This window comes from Hibiscus syriacus, unplaced genomic scaffold (genome assembly GCF_006381635.1).
Source record: "Hibiscus syriacus cultivar Baekdansim isolate YM2019G1 unplaced genomic scaffold, ASM638163v2 tig00110156_pilon, whole genome shotgun sequence".
In the NCBI taxonomy this organism is placed as follows: Eukaryota; Viridiplantae; Streptophyta; class Magnoliopsida; order Malvales; family Malvaceae; genus Hibiscus; species Hibiscus syriacus.
Window position 1 is genome coordinate 3714523 of NW_024062606.1, and position 17647 is coordinate 3732169.

General features: G+C 33.3%; 3 protein-coding genes and 1 pseudogene across 3 annotated transcripts; 2 read left to right on the top strand and 2 right to left on the bottom strand.

Moving 5' to 3' along the window:
• Positions 1–578: 578 nt before the first annotated feature.
• Positions 579–2069, top strand: LOC120215870 (probable trehalose-phosphate phosphatase D). Its single transcript, XM_039213402.1, has 6 exons — positions 579–761; positions 849–989; positions 1073–1285; positions 1367–1468; positions 1548–1766; positions 1852–2069. The coding sequence occupies exons 1-6, from the start codon at positions 579–581 to the stop codon at positions 2005–2007; spliced, it is 1014 nt and encodes a 337-aa protein (XP_039069333.1). The 3' UTR covers positions 2008–2069.
• Positions 2070–8338: 6269 nt separating this feature from the next.
• On the top strand, positions 8339–10799 carry LOC120216128 (abscisic acid receptor PYL8-like). Its single transcript, XM_039213644.1, has 3 exons — positions 8339–8664; positions 9643–9858; positions 10287–10799. Exons 1-3 carry the CDS (start codon positions 8530–8532, stop codon positions 10500–10502), a joined length of 567 nt encoding a protein of 188 aa, XP_039069575.1. The 5' UTR covers positions 8339–8529; the 3' UTR covers positions 10503–10799.
• A 113-nt stretch (positions 10800–10912) lies between these two features.
• Positions 10913–12362, bottom strand: LOC120215851 (annotated as a pseudogene).
• A 1765-nt stretch (positions 12363–14127) lies between these two features.
• Positions 14128–17189, bottom strand: LOC120216129 (RNA polymerase sigma factor sigE, chloroplastic/mitochondrial-like). The gene is given in 7 exon segments (XM_039213645.1): positions 14128–14481; positions 14573–14836; positions 14968–15204; positions 15490–15614; positions 15617–15635; positions 15746–16482; positions 17099–17189. Coding segments are annotated over 6 exon segments (1548 nt in total). The 5' UTR covers positions 16451–16482; positions 17099–17189; the 3' UTR covers positions 14128–14283.
• Positions 17190–17647: the final 458 nt, after the last annotated feature.

A 17647-nucleotide genomic window follows, 5' to 3' on the forward strand; every position in this document is an offset into this window, starting at 1 on the left:
AACTGAATTACAAAATAAAACATTTGTCCTAAATTTGAACCAAAAAAACATTAGACACTAAAAAAAACATACTTTAGACACTATTTTAACTTTTAAGCCTATTTTTTATTTTTTTCAATGGATTATAAACGGAAGTTTTTTTATTTTGGTGAACAAAGTGAAAATGTTACAAAATTTATTATTGGTACGGTATACATCATTAAGCAACCATCTTGTCAGCTGATATCAAAGGAGCGTCAGATGCTATTTCACTGAGTCTTGTCTTGTCGGTATTATTATCATCACCGCCCCGACGTTATCTTCTTTGTGTCGTGAATCACTCCTCGTATCTATATGGTTCTTTTGAGTTGGAACCTAAGGGAATTCAGTTAGAATAAAGGCAATGATGGTAGTTAAAGATTGTTTTCAATTTTCTTGCTGTTTTGTCTGAACTAGTAATGGCAGTAGAAGATAGATGTCTGAATCAGCTGGTGGTAACCCTTTAGATATCAGGCACAACCCACGGCCATGTCCATTTTGTCTGCTGCATAAAACCATTTTACCTTTTGTTTTCTTCTGGTCCCTAACATTTGAACAGGATGATCAAGAGAAGCTCGGCAAAGATTAAGCACGCGATGGGATTTAAAATATCACATTCCAACAAACAGAAGAAAGTGAAGCCTTTCTATGGTCCAGAGAATGATGATGGTGATGGTGATGGAACCAATGGCTCTTTGACATTAATCAGCCCACCTGATGATGCATGCTATGCTTCATGGCTGGTAAAATTCTCCTATTATTTGTGCTTAACATCATGCACATGCATGCATGTCTTGAAACTCATCATCGCCGTGCATGTTCTTACCCAGATTCAACACCCTTCTGCATTGAACGCATTCGATTCCATAACGAAGGAAGCTAAGTGGAAAAAGGTTGTCGTGTTTTTGGACTACGACGGCACTTTGTCGCCCATCGTTGATGATCCCGACAAGGCCTTCATGTCTGCCGAGGTATTGCTCTGCATGCACATACATGATACATCTCCACCATGCATGATTAAGTGGTATCTTTACCCTTTTTTTCTTCATTTCAGATGCGTATGGCAGTACGTGAAGTTGCAAAGTATTTTCCGACATCTATAGTCAGCGGTCGGAGCCGGGAAAAGGTTAAAGAATTTGTACAGTTAAGCAATGTATATTATGCTGGGAGCCATGGGCTGGACATATTGGCGCCACCCAGAGCAGATAAAAAGGTGAATGAAGGTGCCTTTCAACCTGCAAAATTATATTTACCTGCAATTCAAGAGGTAATTTTGCTCAAGAACTCGCTGTTTTCAAAGCTTTTACTGCATGTAATTTTATATTAATGAGCTATTTGTTCACGGCAGATATCAATAGAGTTAGAAGACACAATTAGAGATATACAAGGCGCTAGGCTAGAGGATAACAAGTTCTGCATCTCTGTGCATTATCGGCAAGTTCAACCAAAAGTAAAACCTTTTAAAATGTCATAGTTTTCATCTCTTAAAACGTCACAAATTTAACCGATTCTTGTCCTTGTACACCCAGGACCGTGAAATTTTGAAGGAGAGGGTGAAATCTCTAGTCGAAAATCGCCCCGAATTCCGCCTCACCGAGGGTAAAATGGTTCTAGAAGTGCGACCATCGATCGAGTGGAACAAAGGCGACGCCCTGAATTATTTGCTCGAAACTTTAGGATTCAACAATGCCAAAGATGTCCTCCCATTGTACATCGGAGACGATCGAACGGACGAAGATGCATTCAAGGTCTAATACATTTTTGCATATACTTTTGCCATGTAATTTTCTAAAATGCAACTGTTTACTGATATTTTATGGTGATTTGTTGCAGGTCATAGCTGGTAGACGTGAAGGGTTTCCCATTATAGTTTCTTCCATTCCAAGGGACACCATAGCTTGGTACTCGTTGCGCGATCCATCCGACGTATTAGCTTTCCTATTACGTCTCGCCAAATGGAAGAAATCAGAGACTTCCATCTTCAAGTAGATTCATCAATGGTTCCCTTATATAACATAATATATATATATATAATAAGTAGAAAAGGGTCTTTGAATGGATGGATATTCACCACTTTAGGTGTGTTTTTTGTTGTTGAAGTGGTGTTGTATCCATTCAGCTTGTAAATGATAGGGTTTCCTACTCACTTTAGAATGTGAAGCGTAGTTTATTTCGAGTCTTCACATTACTGGAATGAGAGCCAGTGGTAAATCTGTTCTAACATTTTGGTATATATTGGATTATTAAACTTTATATACGTGAAATGGTAGCTTTTATTTTTCCTTTTAAAATATCTAATTCCGCCATTGTTTTGATGTTATTTCTGTTATAAATATCACTTATTATCGGCCATACGTTGAATTATCTGTATTCAATCGGGTTGAGTAAAATTCTACTTGAAAAATTGAATTTAATTTTTTATTTTCGAGTTATTTAAGTCAATTTGAATTGTCGATTCGGATTTCGAGTTATTTTATAAATAAAAATTTTGATTAAGTATTTTAATAGTTTTATAATTTAGTCTTTGATTTCATTACTCCTTCAATTCATCTTCTCTTTCATTTTAAGTCTATTTTTTAATTAAATTTGAACCACATGCTCTTAAATTAAACTATAGTAGAATACGTATATACTTTTAATTTCTCTTTTTAATAATATTTTTTATTTTTCAATTTGGTCTCTTAATTTTTTCATGATTTCTTTGTTTCTTCAATTCATTATTTATTTTAAATATGTTTTTCTAATAAATTTAAACCACATGCTCATATACTATTATAGAATACATATATAACTCCAATTCATATTTTTCTCTAATAATGTATTCGTTTTATTCGGTCCTTAACTTTGTATTTTATTCAATTTAGTCTTTTGACTGCAATTGTTCGCAAATTCTTTCTTCTCATCAATTCATTGATTTGCTCTCATCAATATTTTACCCTCAAAATACATACTTTGGTCCTTAACTTTGCATTTTACCCAATAATACTATAAATAATTTTAATAAAATTAACACAGAAACTCGAATAACTCGACTCAAATTTGATGTCAGCTATTAAGTTAATGTTGCTTTTAAATTTAAGTAGTATCATTGGTTCAATTTAAATTAAAATTTTAGGGTGTACAAAACTTTAAAAAGGATCATATTAATCTTAATTAACGTTTACTTTTGAGATTATATAAATCATGTGAGCCCATTTCCCTTTCTTTGTTTTATACCTCATAATTAAACCTGAAGCCTCTCTTTTCACACCTTTACTGAGACTTGAGATCTTGTATCACTCTTGTTCCACGAAAAAAATCATTGTTTAAAAAAATGAAAAAAGGAACAAACTGTTCACTCTTTCGAACAAAAAAAAAGAAAAAAAAAAAGAGGGGAAGGAAAAATTGATCGTTTCAATTATCTTTCATCTATTCTTTTTCCTTGTTTCATTGTGCATCATGTTAATTTGTGGATTGTTTTTAATTATTTCGATCTCTTGTTTCGGTATTTTAAACCTTTCTTTTTGGCATTTTCCTTATCCTAACCTAAGCCCCGTTACACCTTGTTTAAAGAACCCTTGATTATTGCATTATGTTCATTTTCATAGTAGAGACTTTATTGTATTCCAAACCTATGATAATATTTTGATTAGTTTCGATTTGAGCGATTTCATTCACCGATAATTTATCTACAACACTATAAATTACTACTTATTTTTGTTATCTTATTTTCCTAATTAATGTTGACAGTTTATTTTAGGCTTATATCACAAATATGTACTTAAAGTATATCACATTTTTCATTTAAGTACTTAAAGTATTTTTTTAGTCAACATGAGTATATAAATTTATCTTTTTGATCAAAATAAGTACCTAAAGTATTTTTTGATTAAAATATGTATCTAAAGTGTTCAATTTTTTCATTTAAGTACCTAAAGTATTCTTTAATTAATATCACATGTCAACTTTTTTAGAACCTAGATAAAAAAAATTGAATACTTTAGGTACGTATGTTGATAAAAACAAAATTATATACTTATTTTGATAAAAAGATAACTTTAGGTACTTCTTTTGATAAAAAAAATACTTGAGTTCTCTTGGATGAAAAAAATATACTTTAAATATTTATTTATAATATAAGCCTTTATTTCACAATAATATGATTAGTTTCCAACAAACTAATGATCAAAGACCAACCAATTAAACCCACTAAGAGTGCTAATATTGTAAAAATTAATGCCTAATCTGTTGACATCAGCTGTAGCAGGCACCAATGGCTAACAAGATATTTAATCATAGGTGATCTATGGTAATGGAGCAATATCTTAATTATTTAATTAATGTTCTTTAATGTCATTAATCCTTAAGTGCTGCCAACATGACTATCACCATAGCCCATATATTATATGTATATGAAGATTTCGACAGACCAAAACAGAATGAATCTCATCTCCACTCAATTGACTCCACATTGGTGGGTTTTATTTAAAATTACTGGTTCTTGTTGATTGATAATCTTTTTGGCATTTTCAAACAAAAGAACAATGGAGGGGAGGGCATTGCTTTAAAATAAAAGTTGTGCTATACTAGCTATAGTTATTATGGTACGTTTAGTATCTAAACTATTAGTTTTGATCCGTTTTAATATCTAAATTTTCATTTTTTTTTCAAAACCACACCTAACGTTTAATTTTTGTTTCATTTTAGACCCTCATTCAAAGTTTAACTTTTGAAAAAATTGAGAGTTTAAGTACTGAAACAAACCAAAACTGATAATTTAGGTATTAAATGCGTGAAATTTTTAATGGCGGGGTACTAAAATGAAATGAAAACGTTAGTTATGATTGTGAAAAATATGAAAATTTTGATACTAAAATGGATAAAAACTTATAATTTAGAAACTAAATGCATAATTTACCCTAGTTATTAAATAACTTGTGTGTAATTTAATGTTTTTGTCCCACAGTTAATTGTGCACGTCTTTATTTCTGTTGGTTTGGTTTGGCCCAAAATATTAACTATTTTTTCCTAAAAAAAAGTTCTCATTAATAATATGATATCAAAAGTGACATTTTTTTATTAATCTGTAATAAATTTAAGATAATATATGTTTATAGATAACTCGTAATCTTTCGATAATGAACGCTCACACCCATGACATCTATGGTGTTCAAACCCGGATATCAAGGAATGACAACCACTCCTTTACCACGGAGACCACTCAAAATAAACTCAGAAGTGACAGTTGTACATAGATATAGTTGATAATTTTACTGGTTTTTAGGGTAAACAAACATTTTGATACTTGAATTTGGTTTTAATGTATAATTTAGTACTTACTTTTTTTGGGTCCAATTAAGCATGTGAACTTGACTTTTAAATCGGGGTCGGCCCTGGGCTAGGGCAGGAGAAGCGTCCGCTCACGACCCATAAATTAATATTTTTAATATAACATTTTTTCCATAATTTTTGATAATAAATTAAAAAAAATTGTAAAATCAAAATAATGGAGTCTATGAATTTATTAAATATAATAAACTCAAAATTATAAAATAAAATAATATGGCCCCGTGATTTATTAATTTGTCAATTTTCATTATTAAATTTTATATTAACATTATTATATTGTTTAACTTCTCATAAAATTTTTATTCAATATTTATTTCCCAAAATAAAAAAAATCCAATTGAATCTTTTTAATTTTTATATTTCCAAATTCCTACCAATAATTCACCAAATCTCTTTCCCGGTTTTTTTCATATCAATGAATTTTTTTATTAAAGCTATTTTTTCTCTTTAAAACTCAATTGGAGGAAAATAATTAAGTATGATTAGTACATTTCTTTTCTCTTCCATATTTCATAATTCATCTAAAAATTATTACTCTCACTTTTTAATCTCTCGTATTTCTCACAAACACAAAGTCGCAATTGTTTACAAACAATTGTAGTTCTTGAATCATATCGAAGATTATTCTTAAAATTCTAAGCAATATCATGTTTTCAAAATATTTGTTTTGATTTCTATATATTGCTTAATTCTAGATAGAATCGTTCTTTTATTTTCAAATGTTATGTTATATATTGATAAAATTATGTCATAAAACATTGATGTTGACACTATCATCAATGATTTTGCATAAAAATGCTCAAAACAATGTTTTTATAAGTATTTATATGCTTAATGTATTTTTAAAATTGTTGATGTTGTACTGAATTACTATTTGTTTAATTTAATAAAAAATTCTAATGAAATTTTTATATTAAATATTTCTTAAATTTCTTTGAATCAGGGGCCCATTTTTTTTAATTTAGTCACGACTCAAGAAATAGTCAGGACCGACCATGTTTTAAATTAAAGGGTAAAGTATACAAATGGACTCCCAATTATAGGGTAATGCTTTATTTAGTCTCTCGACTATTACAAATTATAAAATAGTCTTCTGAATATAGAGTGTTGCTTTATTGAGTTACTCGACTATTAAAGTTACAAAATAATCATCTGACTATTTATTACGTTATAAAGTCGTCCTTTTTCGTTATAAATTGACGTTATTCTGAGCTAAACGTTAACTTGCTGACTGCCATATGATAAAATACGATATCAGATTCTCAAATGGCTATCATATTAAATCATTATGTTAACATTCAAGTCAAACGACCGTCAATTTTTAACAAAAAATGATGAGTTTGGAACATAATAAATAGTCAGATGATCATTTTGTAACTTTTAATTATTGAGTAACTCAACAAAACAACACTCTATAATCACAATATCATTTTATAATATTTAATAGTCAGATGACTTAATAAAGTAATACCCTATTATCACATGACATCATTTGTGCACTTTACTTTAAATTAAATTAATGATTGAATTTGATTTGGTAGTTCAGTTTGATTCAAATATATCATTTATCATAAATATTAATTTAAACAAAAAATAAAGTTCAAATACCTTACCTAATTGAATCGTTAAGTCGATTTTTTTGGTTACCCTGTAGTTTCAGGGTTTTACTATGAATAATCTGAACCAACCCGAGTCCATAACATAATAAATAGTCAGATGATCATTTTGTAACTTTTAATTGTCGAGTGACCTAACAAAACAACATGATATAGTCAGAAGACCATTTTATGATTTTTAATAGTCAAATGACTTAATAAAATAATACCTTATTATCACATGACATCATTTGTGCACTTTACCCTAAATTAAATTAATGATTGAATTTGATTTGGTGTTTCAGTTTGATTCAAATATAATTATTTATCATAAATATTAATTTGGGCAAAAAATAAAGTTCAAATACCTTACCTAATTGAACCGTTAAGTCAATTTTTTCCCTTCAGTTTCAGGGCTTTGCACCGAATAATTTAGATCGATCCGGGTTATACATATAGTTTTAGTGAGTGGGTTTATTAACGGAGATTTTCTATATACACAAAGAATCGAACCTAAAATCTTATTTAAGTGATATCAAGTTGCTTACCCTAATAAATAAATATAGAGAATGCACCCATAAGACATAGATTAAAGTTAACCAAAGTCTACTTGATTGCATTGTTATATATAAAAAATTACAGTATTTAAAAACTAAATCACTTTATTATATTGACTATTAAGGCCCTTTTAGTTAAAAATTATTAAAATTTAGAAGTTTATTATCTTCACAAAATTTTAGAAGTGTGAAAAGCAAAAATAAATAAAATAGAAAGGTCAAAACTGGAATTTAAAAATTAATTTTGGCAGCACGGCCAAACCATAATATAAATGAAGATGGACCATTAATGGCCCCACATTTTCCTAAAAAAATCAATCTAATATTAAATGTTTCAATTTCAACTTTTTAATGTCAATGATTTTATATCAACAATCTTTAGAAAAAAGGGTTAAAATTTGATAATTTTTATAATTTGCTCATCTGATATAATATTTTGAAATGGTGTTATATCGTGAACGAAAAAAGGAAAATCTTTTTTAAAATTTTCTAGTTGACAATACGACGTAATATGATAATATCACGTTATCTGAAGGACAAAAGGATAAAGTTTAGAGATTAAATTGAGAAAGTTGTTAAGTTTGAGGACTAATTTTGACAAAAAAACCAAAGACCGGATTGGGAAAGGGGGACAAAATGAGGGGCCAAAACGTGACTTATCCCTTGTAAAGATTAAAATTCCAAAATCAATGGCAATTCTCGTAATAAAATTGTTAATCCAAGGTCAAATCGAAGAGTAAATCCAGTTAAAATAATAAAAAATATTAAGCGTTTAAAATGAGATTTTTATTTTTATTATTTCAGGCGATGAGGTAGGCTTCCCTCCTTTTTTATGGCGGTTACAGGCTTTTCTTCAGATAAACAGCGTTAAACAAAATCCTAGAATCCTCGTCGGAGTTTCAGTCCGGTCGATGATCGGAGCTCTGGTTTCCGTCGGAGGAGACGAGATAGAGCGTTTATCTGTCGTTCGTTGTTTGTTGGGTGAGAGAAAAGCGAGTTTTTGTAGGTAGATAAGAAGAGGAAGACTGAAAATGAATGGTAATGGCAATGGATTTGGGAGTGCGGCGGCGGCTGCTGACTATATAAGGAGACATCATCTGCATGAGATTGGAGAGAATCAGTGTAGTTCAACTCTCGTAAAGCACATCAAAGCTCCCGTTCCTCTCGTAACTTCCTTTTTCTCTCTGTTTACGTTTTGTATCTTTCAATTCAATTCATCTCAAGATTCTTGTCAGTTATCATCTTCTATTACTTTTCTTTTTCTTTCATTTCTTTGGATCTGTTTCTGATATTTTATGATGCTATCTCTTTTGATACCTTCATTGATCGATTCTTTTTCTTTTTCTTTTTTTTTTTGTGTGTAATCATTCTGTGTTTTCTTATGGAGATTGTTTTTCAATGTTTGACTTCTTTTTCTCCGGGTTGATTTGTCTTGATCTGTGGTGGTTTTATTTTCTAGAAGTCTTTGATTGTTTTGATTCATTTTTTTAATTATCCTTCCATTGAATAATTATAATAACAGAAGATTGATTTGAATTAGTTACATTTACTGTCCCGGTGGTTGAAATTTGCATAACCTGTTGAATTAGAGAAGACATTTTCTGATCTTTTGTGGGCGAAACAGAGATAATTTTGATTAAGTTTAATGCTTAGGAGCAACTCAAAACTTTCTTCTTTCAATTTGAACAGATTTTGGTTGGTTTAATTGTCAGAAGTTTTTTTCCAGATTAAATTCATTTCTATAATATAGTTAATTGCTTTATATGGAAACAATCTGGTTATGATTTAATCGATTAAATGCAACTTATCTTTTTTGTTATTGCATTTCTTAGAAATGGGAATGACGTGAGTATATGCTCCAAATCTTTATTTCTTCTTTCGTCTCCATTATTTTGCACGTACCATATGAAATGTTTATATTTGAAGGAAGAATATACAGATGAAAGTGGAAAGATTTTAATAATTAAGTGGATATTCCGATAATGAACAAATAATTATCTCCTCCACAATTGTAGAGCTTGATTCTTATGTTTTTTTTTGTTGTGAATGTGTTAATCTATCTCCTTGGATCAATTTTCCTTTTCCTGAATATGCGTACTTTTCGCTGAAACTTGTATTGCTTTGTCTTTATTTTCTTTTTACAGGTTTGGTCTTTGGTGAGGAGGTTTGACCAACCTCAGAAGTATAAACCTTTTGTGAGCAGGTGCGTCGCACAGGGGAACCTAGAGATTGGAAGTCTTAGAGAAGTTGATGTCAAGTCGGGTCTCCCGGCTACTACAAGTACTGAAAGATTGGAACTCCTTGATGATAACGAGCATATCCTCTGCATCAAGATTATAGGTGGTGATCACAAACTTAAGGTAGAAAAAATATTTCTCCCTCCCTTTCTTCTGATAACCTTTGTTACTCTTTTATTTTCATTCAGTATCACCCATCTTTTGTATCTCAAGTCCATTTGTTCTTAGAACAAAGTAGATTAGATGCATTTGCTTGCAGAGCTAAAGTCCATTTGTTCTACAAGATGGTTGCCGGTTTTGTAATATTTGCCAAGGTTAGTGAAATACAAGTGTCACCAAATTTTGGATGAATTTATGGGTATTTTTTTAAATCCTGAAAACTATATAGTTAGATTTGCAGCTAAATTTGGTTTCCTGAATGTTCTGGTACAAAAGTTAATTAGTAGACAAGTCATGATCATGAAGTTCAACTCTTAAGTGGAACAGTTGTAAATTGGAGATGCAGACAAAGTTTGATACCTTTTGACCCTATTTTTTTTAATTTTATCTAGAACTACTCTTCAATCATTTCCCTCCATCCGGAGATCATTGACGGAAGACCGGGGACGTTAGTCATTGAATCCTTCGTGGTAGATGTGCCTGAAGGGAACACGAGGGACGAGACATGCTACTTTGTTGAAGCTTTGATCAAGTGCAACCTCAAATCACTGGCAAATGTCTCTGAGGGGCTAGCAGTGCAGGACCGGACCGAGCCTATTGATATATGAAAGTTGAGGCCGAGGAGATGAAAGAAAAATAATGTGTTGGATATAGTTGCCATGGATGAAGCTTCAAAAGGCTTTTCGTACCTGGGAGGGGCTTTAGGGATGGACTGGCAATTGTGGTATTCCATCTTCTACACACACACACTGCATTGCTTGTACTTTATCATTTGTTTCTCCTTTTGTTTATCGAACTTAATATGCTGGATTTCCTCTGTAGTAGATTAACCTCATTGTTGAAGGATGGGAAGAGAATGGACTTAATTCCTGCCCAGCTGATCCAGGATTTCCAAGAGAAAATGGAAAAAGAAAAGGAAGAAGGAAGATGAACTTAATCAAGAATATAATAACACTGCAATGTATCGCAATCTATACATTCTAAGTTGCTAAAGAAAATCAAATTTATAAGTGGCAAGAAGAATAAATGGTTGGTCAGTTTATAAAGAAAGAGAAACAAAACAAAACGAAAACATGGGGAGCAACGACTGATGCGGCAACTGAGGCGAGGCAACTCAATGAGTTTTTATACGGTCGATACTTGATAGAGAAATGGTATTTTACATATGATTGGGTCTGAAAGGGGGTACGCCAATATGGCCCGGCATTTGCATCATTCCGGGGCTCATTTGAGGCATCGAAGCTGGTGGACTGTAAGGATTATGATTTGTCATCTGTACCGGCATCGAGTGGAGCACTGCCGGCACGGCTGAGGCTCTCCATCCGGAAGAAGGTCGTGGAGGGATCATAGGTTGTCCCATTCCAGGAGCAGCATATTGAGTCCCATTGATTGCTGACCAGCTTCACCCACAGTTTGAATTGGCTGTTGCCCCAAACCTGAAGGCTGTGGGTTAACCAGGACGGGATCAGTGATTGTGTAATCCCTGCTCCTATCATTGTCGAGCTGCATAGATAAACCAACCGTATTAGATTAAACTGCATAAAATGCATAATAAACTGTGTTATTAATATAATTATATAATGCAACCTCAGTCTATTAATATAATTATATAATGCAACATAAGTCGGATTCTTAAGATACGACGATGACACTCCAAAATCTCCCTTCATCTTTTTCTACCCTTAATGAAAAAGTGCGAAGACTGTGCTCGGCCTTTAATTCTGCCAACAAGTTAGACTATTGCATTAATGGCACAAATACCTTTATACTAAGATCGGTGTGGCGTGAATAAGAGAGATGAAGTTTGCAAAACCCTCCATCGTATATGCAGTTCCCTTCTAAGGCCTCCTTGGCAACAATAGCTGTCTGAACATCTGCCGAAACATGGAACCATTAGCACTTGAATTCGAGGAACGACAGAAATGAAATGCCCAATCTAGTTCTTATGTTTTTGCCATGATATAGAAAGAATAATGGGTTAGGCCATAAATGCCAATCATGAACTTGTAAGAATAAGCAAGCTCAGCTATAAGAGAGAAAATATCAGGTAATCGGTATTGAGTTGGGGTACTAGACAGTCCAACAAGTGTTCCTTCCAGTAAAAAATACCATGTGTAGAACATCCAAGGTAACAGCATACTGCATGTTCTCAATAAATGCAAGTAACACATTGCTCTCAGGTTCAAGCTTTTTCACATCAAAACCCGTATTGAACTGCAATGATGACAATTGAGTGAATCTCATTAACAAAGTATCAGACAAGCACTATACGTTACAGCATAGCGGCAACGTTATTCATTTCTCAGGAGGAATACAGATAACAGGAGTTGAATCTCAATGTATGTGACACCTTGCATGAGACAAAATCACATGTAAACATTTTAATGAAGTTATGTCAAGTACCTCGTGCTAATACTAATGCTTTATGCACTAAGAATATGTACCCTGTAAAGACTCCAATAAGTCATTGCAATCTATAATTCCCTCGTATCTGCCAGAAAATAAGGAATGGAATGAGTCCAACACATCAGGTCTTAAGCAATGAGATAGAAGCAACAGAACTTATCATAGAGCTTGACAATTGCAGAGATGCATTTCAGGTTTTCCAAATATGTTAACACAATCAGCAGATGTAAAATCAATAATTTTTACAAGGTACAAAAATGCAGAAAAATATAAAAAGAACAACGATGTAAAAACCAACCAAATTGTGCTGCTAAGAAACCACAAATCTTTCCAAAACCTTATTCTGTTACCATAAGATTTCAGGACTAAAATAATAATTAGAAATTATGTTTTATTCCAAAATAGCAAGAGATAAGTATGTTTGCTTGAGCACAGAAGGTGCATAAGAGACTTTCAATCTTCACAGGAGTATCATGTAACCACTCATTCATTAGCAGAATAACAGGCATCAGCGGACAGAAAACAATACTGATTACATGAATGACTAGCTACCTAATCAGAAATCAGGTTCACATGACAAAAGCTAGCATCTCCCTTATAAGTAGCCATGGCTTCAGCTGAGTGACAATTCAAACCGAGGTTAGGAAGATTTTGGCACCCAATAAAGCTAGCATCTATTGTCTATTGCTTAAACTCGTATTCATATTCATGCCAAAACAACAAAAAGTTTTGTTGTGTGTGTGTGTGTGGAAAGAGCATGACAAAAACCACACAATCCTAGTAATTACATAAACTCAGATATTCCTTACCAGATGCAAAACATCAATGGAAACAAGCCGCGAATCTTGACCTCCGATTGTTACCAAAAGAACATTACCGGTTGTTTACAATCTCTTGCCTGTTAGGATATTGTAGGTAGACCTTTTCCCTCCTAACTTGAGCAGGCTCCGAAGATGAAGCATAATAGTTGATGGGTGATTTTACCTAGTATTGTAGCTAAAATCACCCATCAACTATTGTATTTATCAAATTTTAAATATCTAAATTATTTTTCTTTTGCTAATTCACATCCCTAATGTCAACTCTGGCTTTCACGTAAATTTCTACTCATCGTTTTTCTTATAATATACTCCTTCACATTTTTCTGAAATTTGTATTTTATCGTGTGATATTTTTCTCGTGTCATATACATTTTGTGACCTATCATTTGATTGGATAGAAAAATTAAATAAAAACTTGATAACATTAAGGGCGAGAATTAACGAAAAGAAATAGTGTAAGTACCTCGAATTAACAAATGCTATATTTTAAGGGTGGTTATATAATAAAAATTTAATTATATACACAAGTTTAGAAAAATATTTTAGAAAATTAAAAGCTGATATAGTGATATTTTAATATCAATAATTCAAATGAAGTAATTTATTAAAAACTTTTAAAAATAAATATTAATTTAATATATAATAAATATAAATACATTATATTGGTAAATTTAGGAGCATACGACAATATTATTGGGGTTAGGTGTGGGAAATAGGATAAGATATGATATGCTGTCCAAAAAGAACCGAATTATTGCTAATAAGGGATGGGTTAGTGCTCTCAAATGAGATAACCCGAATTATTAGTCGCTACGATTTATGTAAAAGTTAATTTTAAAAGATCAAATTAAGAAAATGATAGAAATCAAACGATATTCTCATCGCCTCCTAAATTTATCAGAAGTGGAATTCACAATGCTTGTTCTGGTTCACTGGTGCCTTGTCTCCCAGTGGAGACAGTATAATCAGACTATCATGATTGAAGAAAACTACATGTGATGTATGATTGGCGATTTACAATCTCGAGTATTTGAATTTTATATTACCCGTATAAGAATTCTATGTTTTTTCATGTAGTTAAAACGACTGTCATGACTCATGAGCCAATATATAAGCATGTAGGGGGAGTTATATAGACGACCGCCGAGAATGTTGATACAATTCAGACGACATACCGGCGAAGATAGTCGACTCGGGCCGGATGCTTGAGCTTCATCAGAGCCTTTACTTCGTGCTTTCGGACCATTTCTCTCGAAATATTTAGGTTCCCAGCAATTTCTCCTAATGTTCTATCACCATTACCATCTAGCCCGTATCTCTGCCTGATCACCAGGCTCTCTTTAGGCTTCAGAGAATCAAGCTGGAAAAAAAAAACAGGGGTTTTAGTTGTTGCCTACTGTGAGCCATTGATTTCAGACAAAATATAAGTTAAAAATAGAATGTAGACTTACCACATCATCAAGTGCAAGCCTGAGAAGAGCAGGTTGCCTCCGGTGATCACCGCCGACACCATCAACATCGGTTAGTCCACTAATGAACTCTTCTTGCGTGACCGAGTGCCTCGAATGAAGAGACCCCACGGATTTTGAGGCCCTCATTACTTCTTGGTATCTCTCAGGAGAGATCCCAACCTTTTCAATTACTTCATCTTCTGTTGGTTCTCTTTGAAGTTCAAACAATAATTCCAGTCTGGCTCTATTGATTTCTACTCTAACCTGCATTGAATACACAAGTAAATAGTTGGCCCTGCCAAAATGTCAATGTTGCTACTTGTTTCATGTAAATCATCATGGTATTTTTCGATATAAGCAGTAAAATATAGCACGCATAAGTGAGGAGAGCATACAGATTCAAGTCCAAACGGGACACGGGTGAAGTTTGAAACTGTCATTGAACGTATAATTGAATGCCTAATCCAAAAAAGACCATACGTCGAAAGCTGGAATTTCTTTCTCGGTTCAAAGCGATCAATGGCTGTAATAAGTCCTTTGACTCCTGCCTGACAAAGGTCTTGAAATCTTGGACCATTTGCAAAATCTTGAAAATATTTGTTTATCACAAACATAACTAGCCGGAGATTATGCTGCATGAAATAAAGAAATACCTCTCAGCAGTTATTATTGAAAGCCAATGCCAAAATGCTAACAATAAGCTTTATCCACAAACTGGGCAACCACTTTTAAAAGGGTGATATCAAAACATGATGGTCAAATTACTCCCAAGTTGTATCACAGAAAATTTGGCTTAGGAACACTAGGCTACTGGTACCTCAACACCAGTAGCATATATTAAAAGACTAATAAATGTATATTAATCCAACTGAAAGTGAAAATAACCCTACTGTTGCTGGTGCTGGAAGAAGAGTTACCTTAATGAGCTTATTTCTAGCAGCTTGACCGACCTCTAAATGTCTACTCACTTGAGCTGCACTCATATTTATTGCCTCGGCTAATTCATCTTCAGTAGGATCTCTACCCAATTCCTTTGCAAGTTCTCTTTTGCCTCAAGCATTGCCTGCAGTTTGATCAAAATGTTTTAGTGCAACCACAATCAAAGTTTCAAAAACTAAGAAATATAGAAAACAAAGGCTTGCAGCAGTCTCCTTCAATTCAAAAGGTGCAAACCTTCATTGGCTGCATTAGCTTAAACAACCAAGTATGTTCTGTGGAAGGTAGAACCGGAGGTATTTTCATCTTTTTCCAGTCCAGGCTGACCAAATCGGTTGAAGCCGAATAGTCCCGGACAAGCCTATCGATCTTCTCACTTTCGTTCATAATACCCTTTTTCCTCTGACCAGAAACAACTGGCTTTTCTTCCCTGTTCCTTTTCAGCTCAACCCTTTTATCAAGATTCAATCTTCTAGTCTTCTTAGTCCTGTTCCTAATGACAATCTTATCATTAGCATCATCCACTTTCCCATCACTTTCTTTAGACTTCTTTCTCCTCGGATGGCGTTCTTTTGTCTCACTTTTTTCCCCTTCTTCATCAAATGTTTGAGTTGAAGGGCTAAGCTTATAAATGTTTTCGAGTTTCGCAGCAGCTTCGTTGTAATCTACGTCCATAGTGCATGGAGAACCTTCATCAGCCAAGACACGGTTTACTGTTTCTGAAGCCCTTTTAGCTTTCCCACGTCGCTTCTGGTGCCCCTTAGTGGTTTCAGCAGGCGAAAGATTAAGTTCTTGAGGCGTAACTAGACTTGTATTATTGGATTTATCAGCTTTAAATGCTACCATACAAGGCCTTCTCAATGTACATCTTTGAGTACAGAACTTTGTGCTTAGTCCTATTGGAGTTCGGGCAGCTGAACTAGAAACACTAACAACTCCCATGGCGAATACCCTTTGCAAAATTTAAGCAAAAACTGCAACCAAGAATATGCGTCAGCAACAGCACTTAAGGTTTAACCGGCTGTTCCTTTTCTTGCAAGTACAAGCACATATTCATCTATATCACATGACTAAAACTAGTTTTTTGACACAAAAACATTAGTATTTGTGTTCTGCACTCTGCAGTTATATCAAGCGTTTGATCAAACATAATTTCAATCACCTAGCTCTCATCAAACCGGTCAATAGCATTGTATAAATGTATTTATCTAGATTGATCACCAAAACTTGAACCTACTTTGACATAGGCTACTTCAAATCAACATTGTTAGATGTATAAGTGAGTCACCAGCTAAAGATTCAAAGTTAGTTTGATTAGTTTCAAGAGCGGTTAACAGCAGTTGTTAGATTCAGTCTATAGACACAGAGTATGCATCTTCGAAATTTAAGCAGAAACGTGAATAAAAGAAATCATTTTCTTCTTTGTTACCAAACAACAAATTTCTGTTGTGATTACAGTCTTTACAGATAAAATTAACCCGACGTATAGCAAAACTCTCAGATCTCCGATTCATTTCTAATAGGAACTGAGTTGACATCATTCATAAGGAATAAAAAAAGTGAACCGGTTCCCTGCAAAGAGAAACATACCTGTTTGAGCAGAGCAGAACCGAGTTATTGAGTCCAATCAGATACTTCTCAACGATGAAAGATTCTCGAGTTTTAAAAGAATCGTACAAATACGTAAATTATGATATCCACAAATAATAAAAAAGTGGAAAATCAACGGCCGGATGGTATCAGTTTCTGAATCGTACGGTGATCGCATGTGACAATTAAGATTAAGGGAAAAAGAGATAGGCAGGGGAGTGATGACGTGGCCACTGGGGAAGCGGTAAGCTAGAAAACGGCGTGGCGGGAAAAGAGTGGAAGAGTAGATATTTCAAGAGATTTCATGGATGACGGTTGATACACGTGGTTGAATGTTATTGGAAAAAAAGATTCATTTCCAGTGTGCGGGACCCAATACTTATGTCGTGGACGTTTTTATCTAAAAATCACCATAACAATGATTATTTATCTGTGAGACATCTTTTCTTCAAATATTATTGATCTAACATCATTTTTTGACAGACAATAATAAAGTGTGGTTGAGGAAACACGTCTTGCACATGTGGATGGAAGACGCGGATCAATAAG

Coding starts and splice junctions, on each gene's coding strand:
- LOC120216128 (XM_039213644.1), top strand. CDS start 8,530: ATGAATGGTAATGGCAATGGATTTGGGAGTGCGGCGGCGGCTGCTGAC. Junction 8,665..9,642: donor TCAAAGCTCCCGTTCCTCTC/GTAACTTCCTTT, acceptor TTCTTTTTACAG/GTTTGGTCTTTGGTGAGGAG. Junction 9,859..10,286: donor GTGGTGATCACAAACTTAAG/GTAGAAAAAATA, acceptor AATTTTATCTAG/AACTACTCTTCAATCATTTC.
- LOC120215870 (XM_039213402.1), top strand. CDS start 579: ATGATCAAGAGAAGCTCGGCAAAGATTAAGCACGCGATGGGATTTAAA. Junction 990..1,072: donor AGGCCTTCATGTCTGCCGAG/GTATTGCTCTGC, acceptor TCTTCATTTCAG/ATGCGTATGGCAGTACGTGA. Junction 1,286..1,366: donor ATTTACCTGCAATTCAAGAG/GTAATTTTGCTC, acceptor TGTTCACGGCAG/ATATCAATAGAGTTAGAAGA.